At 41.9% G+C, this 12,686-nt stretch overlaps 1 protein-coding gene across 2 annotated transcripts in view; it reads left to right on the plus strand.

Annotated features, from left to right (window-relative positions):
- The window catches only part of TRIM66 (tripartite motif containing 66), a 64,767-nt gene that overhangs the window by 4,457 nt on the left and 47,624 nt on the right, over positions 1 to 12,686 (plus strand). The window contains exons 1-2 of one of the 2 annotated variants that reach the window (XM_028731974.2): positions 3,612 to 4,092; positions 12,197 to 12,301. In XM_028731974.2, the coding sequence (XP_028587807.2) occupies positions 12,293 to 12,301 (9 nt within the window). In that variant the 5' untranslated portion in view covers positions 3,612 to 4,092; positions 12,197 to 12,292. Of the gene's footprint in view, positions 1 to 3,611; positions 4,093 to 12,196; positions 12,302 to 12,686 lie in introns of those variants that run through there. The other variant, XM_028731948.2, reaches the window with a different exon arrangement.

A 12,686-nucleotide genomic window follows, 5' to 3' on the forward strand; every position in this document is an offset into this window, starting at 1 on the left:
ATGCTTTGCCCCTTCTGAAGCAGGTGAAATTCACTAGATATACAATATTTGATCCTTGAATGGGGAACCCACCTCCTTTCTGGGTGCTAGAAAAACAGAAGTGCTTACTTATCTGGCATGAGCTGCATCTGCCATTCCCTGCTGCTGTATCCGCTTTTAAGATGTTGCATCTTACCCTGGAGAACTGCTCAGCTGTCTATGAACCTTCCAGATGATGTCATTCCATGCCCTCCTTTTCCAAGGGAATTGCTGTTAAACTCAAATAGCTAACAAGAACTGCTAGTGAACTGCGGGGTTTTTTTGTTGTTGGTTTGTTTGTTTGCTTATCATGTAGTAAGTGCAACACTTGTGGGAATCTGAGCGCTGAACTGAAAGTTTTCAGGAAAGAGGTTTTGGCTCAAAATTGGGAGCGGCTTGTCTCCCCAAGACTAAGGGAGAGATTTTAGAGAGTGAAAAAGTTTAGTGGGAGTGAGAGGGCTTACTATTGGCAGTGAGTGCATGGTTGTTCTCTCAACTGTTTTCAAAGCTCCATTTGTTCCCTTTCTTTTTTGAGGCATTATAAGTGAGAAAGAGCATCCATCATATTTTGAAACCCACATTGCCCTGGGATGACATTATGTCTATCAATGGTAAGGCACATTCATTCCACAACCCTTGTGCAGTTTATCCCCCGCTCCTGAATAATAGGTGACCACCTCCCAGTCCACATGTGAATGAGACAGTGAATTTGAAGGCAGGCATTTTCCGTCAGTTTTTTTTTAAATGGATTCCAGAATGTGAAGCTCACCAAACCATAGCCATCATGACCGCTAGATGTCCAGTGAATAGAAACATTAAAGGTGATGGAGAATTTCACCACTTTATTTTTTAAAAAGCCAGAATTATAATTACACCTGCTGTTTTTGCTAGCTTCACATTACAGGCACTAGATTATAGGGATTGCACGTAAAATTGCTTTGTTGAAACCTCTCCAAAGGCAAGTGATGCAATGTGTTACATGCAATGCTGTCTGAAAATGAATACCCCTTAGTTTTAATTAGACATTCACTCTGAGGTATGGATGATAGCATAACTTTATTAATCTCACCAATAAGAGCTCACGCTGGAGAGTAAATAAAATGTTGCAAGCAGTTTGCATAAGTGTTCAAGGTGGTTGAGTTGGAGTTGCTTCAGACTCGTTTTGGTCAGTGTCTGCTGCTGCTGCCCACTCAAAAGGCGAGCAGAGCAGCTGGGCTTGGTTAGGTAAATATGAAGACATACAGTACAGCATTTTGTATTTTAAAATACTCCCTGATATCCCCTAATTGGGCCTTAGAGAAAATGTGAATAATATCAAGAGTTCTGAGCAATTGGTTAATGCTCTTTGAGAGTTATTATCCGAACATTTGCTTAGAGAAGCAGGAAGGATGATAAGGCAGGTGAAATTATCTGGGTGATGGATAGAAATTTTATCAGGTTGAAACAAATGTAGGTTCACGTGCATTACTCAGATATGAATTGTCATGATGGATTTTCTAAGTAAAAATCCAAATTCAGATGCTGAACTTTCACTGTTTGACTTGCTTAACATAGCAACATATTTAGTCAAAGAATAACTTTTTCTTAAAGTTCTTTGGTATCCAGTGATGTAATATTATTACTTGAAGTTGTTGACATCATCATCATAAGGGCACCTTCAGAATGTTTCTTATTTTGTGGGAGGGATTCAAGCACGTATCAGAAATTTAGATTTGAGCAATTAAAGTTGATTAAAGTGATCCATCATCCTTCACAATAAATTCACTTACAAGCACACACACACTTTTTGCAGTTAGGGAAGTGATGGGCAGGGCTTTTTTCAGCTGGAACTCACTGGAGCTCAGTTCCAGCACCTCTCAGTTGGGCGCCATTGCCATTATAAGAGAACAAGGGAGGCATTCATGGGGAATTCTGGCACCTCTTTTTCTAGAAAAAAAGCACTGGTGATGGGTAAATGCATTGAAAAATGTGAGATGAATGAATGATTGACAGGAAGATGTAAAACTCATACAAACCAATCAGAATGAATGTTCATTGTTGTATAATCACCCCACAAACAAATCAGAATGAATGCTCAATAATGACTGAACATAGTCTAACTTCTGCAAAAGCTTTGTGCAAGCAAATTGGAATGAATGTTCAATAAACAGGTTTAAGGCTGGTGGTTCAGGTCACTAACATGAGCTCTATGTTTCAGCGGAGGCTTTTAAAGAACACTTTAAAAACACAAAACTGTTTCCTTGGTGTAGTATCACTCTTACGGCACCTGTGGCCAAAACACCACATAAACCAATCCTCATGTTCAACTCAAAGGCCTGGATTCAATGTTCTCTGACCACGCTGTTGTGTTATCATAGGGGTGAGAATAATGGTTGTGCAATATAAAATCCAGCACAACAGTTGTGCTAGCAGAAGCTTGTTGTACAGCAGGTTATTCAACAGAAAGTATAGTCTGTTTTGCAACCAACCACAAGAAGCAGGCTAGCTTCCTGCCCTTATCTTGTAGAAGTCATTTTGCACAGGGCGGCCCAACTTTTCATACCAAGTGGGCTGCACGAGTACCTCAACACTTAATTTTTACCTCACACTTTCAGTATAGCTTTTTTTTTTTTTTTGCGGAAGGGGATGTCTGAAGAAATTTAGTCATAATTTGCTGTTTGGGAACTGTTTGCTCAGGAAAAGGGTACAAACATTTCCCTGTTATTTATGCCATTGTTTTAGAAATTCAGGAACATAAAAACTGCCTTATACTAAGTCAGACCCTTTGTCCTGTCTACATTGATGGGAGGGTCTACCCAGGGTTTCAGAAAGAGGATGTTCCCAGCCCTGCCACTTCAACATGCAAAGCAGATGCTGTACCACTGAGCTACGCCCCTTGGGGTTCCAAGACATAAAAAACAAGTACACCATGGGTCACCATTTAAAAACCAGTGTCCTTGACCATACAGTTTTAAAATTCGGTTTATAGATGGGAAAAATATGAAGCCAAATTTAACCACATCTGAAGATGACCTAAGGAGTTTCATTACTTCAGTCAGAGTTCTCTTTAATAATGCAATTTTTCTACAGCATCTCATTTTTGTCTTTTTAAAAGAAGCTTGGATTCAGTTCAAAACAGGTATCGGGAAAGCTTCAAAAGAAGTGGATCCTGCGTATATTCTTCCCTGCCTCTTTCAATCAAAAGTATAAATAGCATCAATCCATGTGAAGAGGTAACAGTATTTTCAAGACTGATGAGCTACGTTTTACAGAAATTAAGATATCCTAATTTGGACATGGTGATAACCCCAGAACTGTATTTGGTCTATTGATATTCATACATTGTTGTTTGAGTTGTACAATCCCATGTTGGATTGCTTTTTAGATGTACTGATTGCATCATTCTTCATACGTACAAACAGTGGCTCTCTAGGGCAATGCTGAATACTCTTTCCTCCACCAGCAGAGGTGTAATAATGATATACTGTATTTAAAAGAGGTTTCTGTAAAGCACAGGCTCCAGAAATATACCTTCCTTGGCTTTAGATGACACTGAGTTCTGAAGTTCAGCAGTTGCATAGGTAGCTGAATATGTACCTTGGGGTGAATTATTGTTTGTGATTTCTTCTTGATGGGTTGATAATAAGACACCTCTATAGTCTCCGTTTGCAAGCATCTGTTATAAGCCATATTGAGAGCTTCCTTTTAAAGAAGATCTGGCTAAAAACAGAATGATTGCTCTCATTTCTGTCTCACCATGGAATTGTTTTTTTCCTCTTTTTCTATTGATCTGGAAAAACAGCTGAGAAAACGTACCATAGACTGAGAAGTAAGAGGGGAATATAAGGCACGTTAATGGTCTCTGTTCTGAGCCTAGTTTTTGAAGAGGGCTTTACCAAACAGGAAAGGAGCCCCAGATGAACACCGGGAAGGTCTAGTCATTTTCTCTCATCAGCACTCCTGACGCTGTACAGTAAAAGCTGTTTCCAGGGATTACGCGGTGCACGCTCTTCTGCTTAGTAACAACCCATTTCCTCAGCCAAGAGACACTTATTTGTGCTCCTCTCTTAAGTGGCTGCTTTCCAGAGAGAACAGGTAAGCCAACATGAAAAGTAATTTTTTTCCTGAATAAATAACATAGCCTAGCAGCAGTTTGCAAGGAGGGTGGCATAAGCACTTCCCATTTCTAGTCGGAGCAGCTGTCTGTCAGTTGTGATTCACTGTCTGTAAACAGGCAGAGAGGTTATTTTGCCGGCGTGCTTCATGTTATGCTGATTAAGTTTGGATAGCCATTCCAAAGGAAAATGCATTGATAATGGGAGCAGCATCATTAAGGTTTAGAAGGTAATAAGAGCAGACAGCAGCGGGGGGGGGGGGGGGGTAGGAGTGGGAGTTCTGCATCTCTACAATGTACAGGTTTAAAATTACCAAGTATTGCAAGTGGAGCTTGATTAGCCAGCCCAGGGTAACTGAAGGTCAATTGTATCCCGTGGGGTTAAAGATTCAGACAGCAAGATGCAAACACATTTGCTGTGGACCAAAAGCAAGCTGTTACCGATATTTAGGCAGACGATCAAACAGGGGATTTGCCGAATGCAGTAACTGCATCTACCTAAGACTTAGCATTATTTAACAGTTGCCCTTTTGCTTTTTACATTTTTCTGTTTGGGAGTCTCCTTGGTTATCTAGGAGGCCTGAAGGTCATGGTCACTAGAGCTCTCAGTTCTCCAAATACACTGGCTGATTCAGACATACAGACTCATTTCGGTGTTTACATGTTTGGAATACATTTGTGTTTGAATAAGTGGCTTCTGCACACACAGTCTTTTGAGAGAAATGGGAGAAAGGTCTGCCTTGCCTGTCCAAGCATGCATGGGCTTGTGTGTCCATGTGGAAAAAAATGCACACTTTCCCAAATTTGGCCCATGACGGCATCCTGATGAGGGAGGGTGCGAGGTTCTACAGTCTGATCTTAGGTAGGCAGGATTAAAATTCCAAAGATGAAGAAAGACATGTTTTAAGATAATTTGCCAGATGGATTTACTTTTCTATTCCTCATAATATTATCAAAGCAAATCAGTTATCTGCAAGAAAAACAAAAAATCCTGTTTGTTTTTTTTAAAAAATCAAAGCCTTTGGGACAGTTATTGTTTATGTAAAAGCCAAACATTTGCTATATTGTTATATTTTTCCCAGTAAGGCCATCATCATTTTAGTAAAAGCAGGCATCATCTTTATTTAGTATGTGAGCTTCAATTCTTCCGTCCATGAATGCAGAATAAATGCCAAGCAACACAGAGACATGTGTAATAAACCCAAATAGCTGCTTATTTTAGTGATAAGCTGAATAAGAAAGGGGTATATTAAGTGGAATAGCAGTGGGGAAAGGGATGGTTAATAATTCCCCTGCCCTCTTTACATTACAACTCAATCCCCCCTAGTCCACTCCCTCTGTCCATTGCTCTCAGACCAAATTCCCTATGTTACTTCTCCACCCCATAGTAGATGTGCAGAGGACAGACTTACCCACCCACCATGCCTGGAATACTGGGTACAAGGCTCAAGCAGAAACCTGTTGCTACTTCCTCCACTACCTGACCTGTTGGAGTCTGTTGTGTTGTGCTCCCTGGCTCACCCAGCCAGCAGAATTTTTGAAAAACAGAATTTGTCAGTCCTCTCATACCCATATGACACTTAAGAAAAGGGAAGCAAAAAGCCATTTCAAACAAGTTCACTGAATTGTTTATAGGAGCCTCCCTATTGCCAGCGTGTTGATCAGAGGTATATGTGCTTCAGAGGATTAACCCCATCCAGTCTGAACATAGGAGAGGACAGCTGTACAACTATTCTGCCTAAACCTCCATTGGAAAATGGTGTGAAGCAGCCCTGGCAAGAGTCTCAACTAGACCCATGTGTTGCCCCAGGCAACCATCTGGACTCTAAACAGATGTGTATAAAGAGTCAAATCAAAACTAGCAATATTTAATCCTTTGAGGTGGGATATGTACTGCATTTAATAGCTAAACGTGTTATGCTGAAGTGGAGTTAATCAGACCCAAAATCAAGTACTTTGTGGGTTGTGGACTGGCCTCTACTGCTGCATATTAGTTATTTGAGGGGTGCACATCTAGGCCTTTGGTGAGATCCTTCACACTTTGAAACTGCCTGCCAAGAGAAATGGTAGGAAAACACAGTTACACTCAAACTCAGGGCTTGTCCACATTTATGCTTGTCCTGCCGCTTCCTCCTGAGGAAACCTGCTCTTAGTGCTGAATTGGAGCAAACAGCAATCGGATTTTCAGTGGATTGACACCTGCTTTGATTCAGCGGTAACATGCAGGTTTTCCTGGGGAAAGTGGTGGTGCAGATGCACCGGACAAGCAGAAAATCTCTTGGACCCGTGCTTTCTAGGCACAGGACATGCAAAGTATGGACGAGCCTCAGTGACAATTAGAAAGCATTGTGCATACACTCTCTCTCACAGCCACACAACCCAGGCTGTGTACACATTGCCAGCTTAAAACACACCTAGGTTGTTCTTTTTCTCAGTTCACATTGAAGCTGGTTTGGAGAAAAATGCATAAAAACGCAGTATTTCATGAATGTATAGATACAGGATGTCAGATGTACACCACTTCCCAAACCAGCGCTGGGGACGCACTCGATGCAGAGTAAATGTGAATGTGTACACAGCCCCAGGCTTTGTCTAGTTTCAGCGGTTTTATTACCTTCTTTTTATTACCTACTTTTACTTCCTTTATTACCTTGCATGTTTTTGTTGTAGTTGCATTCTTATTTTAGTCTGGCTTATTGCTTGCTTTGATTGTATCACCTGTTGTCAATCCCTCTGGGTGGGGTACAAATTTAATAAATAATATTAATGGAGTGCAGTCAAATTTTATACACAGCTCAGATTTTGTCCAGTGTTTCACTCTTCAAAAATGTCACCCAGGACTCCAGACTGATATTTAGAACTCAAACGTTGCTATTACTTTTTCCTATAGCACCATCATAGTGCACAGAGCAACACAAGTCCGCTCACCCTCAGTGTGGCGGTGTTGCAGGACAGCAGAGGCGCCTCCTAAGTCCCTGATGAGGGTGGCTGTACAGATGAGTGGCGGGGGCGCTCCAGCTTTCAGGAGCTGGATGTGAGCCCAGGATTGGCAAATGGGAGTGCAGATTTGGATGTAGGTTGGGCCAGGGGGAGGAGCTGATGGAGCAGGAGGGCTTCCCTCAGGTCCATGCCCAGGTAATTTAAGCAGCCCATATCTGGGGTCCTTACCTGGGTTTTCCCATCGTGCTTAACAGAGTAAAGGTAAAGGTAAAGGGACCCCTGACCATTAGGCCCAGTCGTGGCCGACTCTGGGGTTGCGGTGCTCATCTCGCTTTATTGGCTGACTAAGCCGCTTCTGGCGAACCAGAGAAGCTCACGGAAACGCCGTTTACCTTCCCGCTGGAGTGGTACCTATTTATCTACTTGCACTTTGATGTGCTTTCGAACTGCTAGGTTGGCAGGAGCAGGGACCGAGCAACAGGTGCTCACCCCATTGCGGGGATTCGAACCACCGACCTTCTGATCGGCAAGCCCTAGGCTCTGTGGTTTAACCCACAGCGCCACTCGCGTCCCCTTAACAGAGTAGCACAAGCCAAAAAGGCAGGCTCTTGCCTTGTAAAGCTTACAAGTGAAATTGGGTAATTAGGTGCAAAAGTGGTTCAATGGAGAATATGTATCATTATGCTGTTTTAATTCCTTCATCTCTGTTGCTTGCAGCCTAGAAAAATAAGCATAGTAGCTTTTATCACTGTGTGTAATGGCCCCACAACAAGATAAGTTCTGGTTGATGCTTTGCTTACTAGCCATTTTTTTTTTTTTTTTGCAGTGATGAAATTTAGGCAGGAATACAAATGTGAGGCCCATCTTATAATGTGAAAATAAAATTATGGGTGGGACAATAGCACAACAATTCTGTTGCCACAGCACATCCTTCCTTAGTTCTTCCTGTACACCTGCTGGGTTATAAGCTCGTCTGGAAGGTATGTAAATATGAAAAACATTATTATATTGAAAGATTTAACTGCCAGTATTGCTGCAACATTGTCTTAAGAAGCTTAACTAATAACTGTAGATACAATTCTATGCAGGCAAAGTTTGGGCTGGATATCGCAACATTTGTTAGCCCTATCAGATCATCTTCCATGCTTACTGTATTTTTCCGTGTATAAGACAATGCTTTTTGCTAAAAATAAAAAAGGCAAAAATGGGGTGTCGTCTTATGCACGGATAGTGAATGCAGAGGAGGGACGTGCGAATAATGGCAGCAGCAAGCAGGAGACTGGCAGTGGCGATTGGGCGGGTGATTGGCGGCTGTGGCAAGGCCTGATGGAGATTGGCTGTGGCTGTGGCAATTGAGCAGGTGATTGGCAGCTGTAGCGAGGCGGGCAGGCTATTGGTGGCTATGGCAAGTGGGCGGGTGGGCTGTTGGTGGCGGCAAGCGGGCAGACAATTGGCGGCTGTGGTGAGGTGTGTGATCGGTAGTGGCTGTGGCAAGCGATCGGCATTGGCGGGCAGGTGGGTGAGCGATTGGTGGAAGTCACTTCCCCCACCCCCAAAAGCTAAAGAACTTAATTTCTTAATTTTGGGTTAAAGAAAATAGGGGTTGTCTTACACATGAGGGCATCTTATACATGGTAAAATACAGTAATCCCTTGCTTTCTTGGATGGGAACAAGATGTTCTGTACAGGACAGCTTAAATATCCCTATTACTCATAGGAAGCACAGTTTCAAACCCCTACTCAGCCATTCAATAGTAGAACTGTTGGGAAACTGCCAGGGAGATATAGTCCATCATGGCCCCAAGCCGGCTGCCGGACTTCCATCGATCTCCCGTAGCCAGGCAGATCCAGCAGTTAGCGACACGAAGCCTCAGAAATAGATTGCCACATTCCAGGCTTGTGCACACTGTTCTTTATCAGCAGAAACCACAGCCAGAAAGCTTGCACCGTAGAAGAGAGCATAATTTACAGACTTTATTTAGCGTTGAACAGAACAAAGGAAAACATGACCGTTCTGTGTCAGTGTCTCCGACCGACTGAAATCGAAAGGAAACAGCAAGCATAAACATCCTGTGACTAGGACATGCGCAGACTCTGTGACTCTCAAAGCCTGCTCTCTCTTAAGGTGGAACGGAAATATCCTAACAAGAACATGCGTAGGGTCCCAGGTTCAACCTCCCACATCTCCAGGTAGGACTAGGAAAGTCTCCCTGGAGCAATGTTGCCAGTCAGTGCAGACAAGACTGACAACAGTGTAGACAACATGGACCAATGGCCTGATGCAATCCAAGGCAGCTTCCTATGTTCCTCACGGTGAACTAGTCCTAATTATTCTCTCTTGGCCTAGTTTATTGCATCACTTCACACTAAAGGAGCCCCAAAGCAATTTACAGGGACAACATACAACAAAAAGCCATTAAAATGAAATAAAGGTACTTTAAAATGTGCATTGTCCAACAACATAAAAAACTACCCCTACCATATAAGGATGAACACACACAAAAGGACTAAAAGTCAGAGCATTGGTGCTGTCCATATGTTCTGGAGAGCAAAAACATCTTCACCTGGCACCAGAAGGATGACAAAATATACCAGTCAAGCCTTCCACAATCGGGTGAGGGCGCACTGAAAAAAACTGCCACCCTCCAAACATCTCTTGCATGGGCACCCAGGGAAGGGGCTCAGAGGTTGGTCCCAGGGACCAAGTAGGCTCATATGGGCAGAAAGAGGTCCTTAGCCATGCAGCTCTTTGTCAGTTAAAACCAGCAATTCGTGGTTATTATGATAAAAGGGACAATCACCATGGTGGGATTCAGCTAGTGCACAAGAGCTTCTACTTGTATCACAGGGTTTCTCCTCCTCCTCCTGTGCCCCCCCCCCCCAATTTTGGGTTTTGGGGAGAACCACTAGAACAGTGTGCAGGGTGAGAAGAGGCGGGCTTGTTCCATCTGGCAAAGTGAAATGCCTGCCCTAATGGAAGAGTTGTCTTAGAAGGGTTGCATTGAATTCCTCCATGTGTATGTTGCCCAGAGCTTGTTGTAGAAGAGCAGGATACAAATATAATGAAATACTTTTTGAATTTGGAAAGAAGTCTAATAAAAGAGTGATCTAAAGCAGATTTCATTGTGCTAATATACTGGGGACTGAACAGAAAAACTGCTTTGCTGACAGCATCAACAAAAGATTGTCAGTATCGCCTTTTTTTACCGGCAGGATCTTATAGGAATGTGCATTCAAGGACAATGAATGCTGAGTAACTGGAAAACATACAAACCTTAGAGAATTACTGGCAGAAATCTAATTAATCATAAGAGTAATGGACAAGTTAATAGCTGAGTATTCTGCAGAGCATTCACATGAGAGAGACAGAGAGCGCTTGTACAGTGATGACAACTTCATACGGAATTATATATGTGCATTTTTCTAGATACATAATTTTAAATAGGCTTCCATAATTTAAACCTGAAAAATACGTCGCCCAAGGCAAAGAAGAACCAATCACAGGCAAATTTATTTATATAGGTCTGCAATTCTATTTTCACTTGAAAAACAAAGGGGGAAAATTGATGTATTGAGTAATACAGTCACTTTGATCTTTGAGTAACTAGGCCCAAGTGGTTGTCAGAGTAACTACAAGTATGATTTTAAGAGCATAAGAAATGCCTTGCGTGGCTGAACTAGCAGTCTTTATAATCCAGAATTCTTGCCCCCAACAGATGTTAGGCTGTGAAAACATTGCTAGCTTAAAATGCTACAACATTATTCTTTTTCTCAACTCAGATTGAAGCTGTTTTGGGGAAAGACATAAAAACGTAGTATATCATAAGAAACAACAGGATAGGTACAGGATTATGGCTAACATTGTGTGTGTACTGCTTCCCAAACCAGTGTTTTGAGTATATAAAATCCAAAATAAATGGGCGTGTGTACATAGCCTAAGTTAGCCATCCCCTGTTTGCCCTCAGCATATGATAATTGAAGGTATACTGCTCTAAACATGGAGGTTCAATTTCGATTTTTCAGAAGTTTCAGCAGAAAGCAAGAATGTAATTCTGTAACTCCTAGAGAACTTGGATTGACAAAGGCAAATATTCATTCGCAGTTCATCAATTTACCTTATTTCTACAATACACTTCAGTATTATAATTATCTCTTAAATCTATGTATTGAATTTATTTATAATTACAGACTTGCCATACTGAAGGGTTCATGGTACGTTTCAAACTACTGTAGTTTATGAAATTATCTCATCTGTGAAAAGCACAAACAAGTAAAGTAAACTCTCTGGTCTGTCATTGCTCCCGTGATCAATATAAAGCAAATACTAGCCCCATCCCCTGAGAATACTCTTACACGTCTCTGCTTATATGTAGCATCCTCAGATAGTAGGTGTGTCAGCACCAAAAGGAAGCAAGATGACGATCAGCTCTAGCTATTTCTAGCTGAATAACAAACCCTTGGGAGCCATTATCAGCATATGTTGTTGCCCCAGCTGAAAACAGCTTTGCAGGAAAACACTCCATGATTTGCAGTGAATACAGCTGACCAAACTGAGGGAGCATAATAAATGTGGAGCATTGGTTGATGTAACCTTGATAAATGAATATCATGGGGTGGCCATATTTTATCCATTACTGTGTATAACAGATGATGTTTTCATTCTCTTATTTTTTAAAGTCCATAATTTTTAAACTATAATTGTAGGATAAAAGGTCACATTTCCTGAAACCAAAGTTTTTGTGAAATATACAACAGCAGAAGCCTGCCTTATTTAAAGCGAGACCACTGGTCTATCTGCTTCTGCATTGTCTCCACTGCATTGTCTACATTGACTGGCAGTGTAAATATGAACCTCTCCAGGGTCTCAGATGGGAATCTTTCTCAACTCTACCTGGGGATGCCAGGGATTGAACCTGAGACCTTTGGCATGCAACGCATGTGCTGTACCACTGAGCTCTGTCCCTTCTCCAATCTTCTGCATCACACATTGTGCATATTTAGAAATAGATACACAGTTCCACAGCCAGTCCCAGCCGAGTGGGTGTACCACTGTCATGCTTTGGTGTACATATTTTAAAACTCGTTTGTGAAATAGCAGTTTATTTTATTTCCTGACCTGTTCTTCTTTTCTATCTCTTTGCTTAGGTATCTTCTCATGTCCCGTTTTCAGATACTTCAATTTACCAAGGAATGTAGCTGAAAATTTATTTATTGGGGACTTCTGCTACAATAAACCAAGCCATGGCGAGGGTAAGTGGACAATATTCTGAAGCACGCCTGGTGGCCACAGAAACAACATGAGGGGCAATAGACAATCAAGGTGTACTTAAGAGTACACCCATTGAAATAAATGGAGTAAAATAATGGCAGTCAATGGGTCTCCTGTGAATATGAGCCACTCCCTTGGTTTAACACTATTAGTTGTCACAAATAATGGTCATTCAGGTTAAGTACAGGCAGCATAGCATTGATAGTGCAGAAGGCAATGATAGGATCATCAGCTTCTGTGAGGTACTTCCTTCTCTGATTGTTTTGTTTATTGAGTATTACATTTATATCTCATTTTCCTCCCAAGGAACTTAAGGTGGCCTACTTGGTTCTCCCCCTCCCTATTTTATCCTTGCAACAACCCAAC

The sequence above is a fragment of the Podarcis muralis genome, chromosome 1, assembly GCF_964188315.1.
Source record: "Podarcis muralis chromosome 1, rPodMur119.hap1.1, whole genome shotgun sequence".
Classification (NCBI taxonomy): domain Eukaryota; kingdom Metazoa; phylum Chordata; class Lepidosauria; order Squamata; family Lacertidae; genus Podarcis; species Podarcis muralis.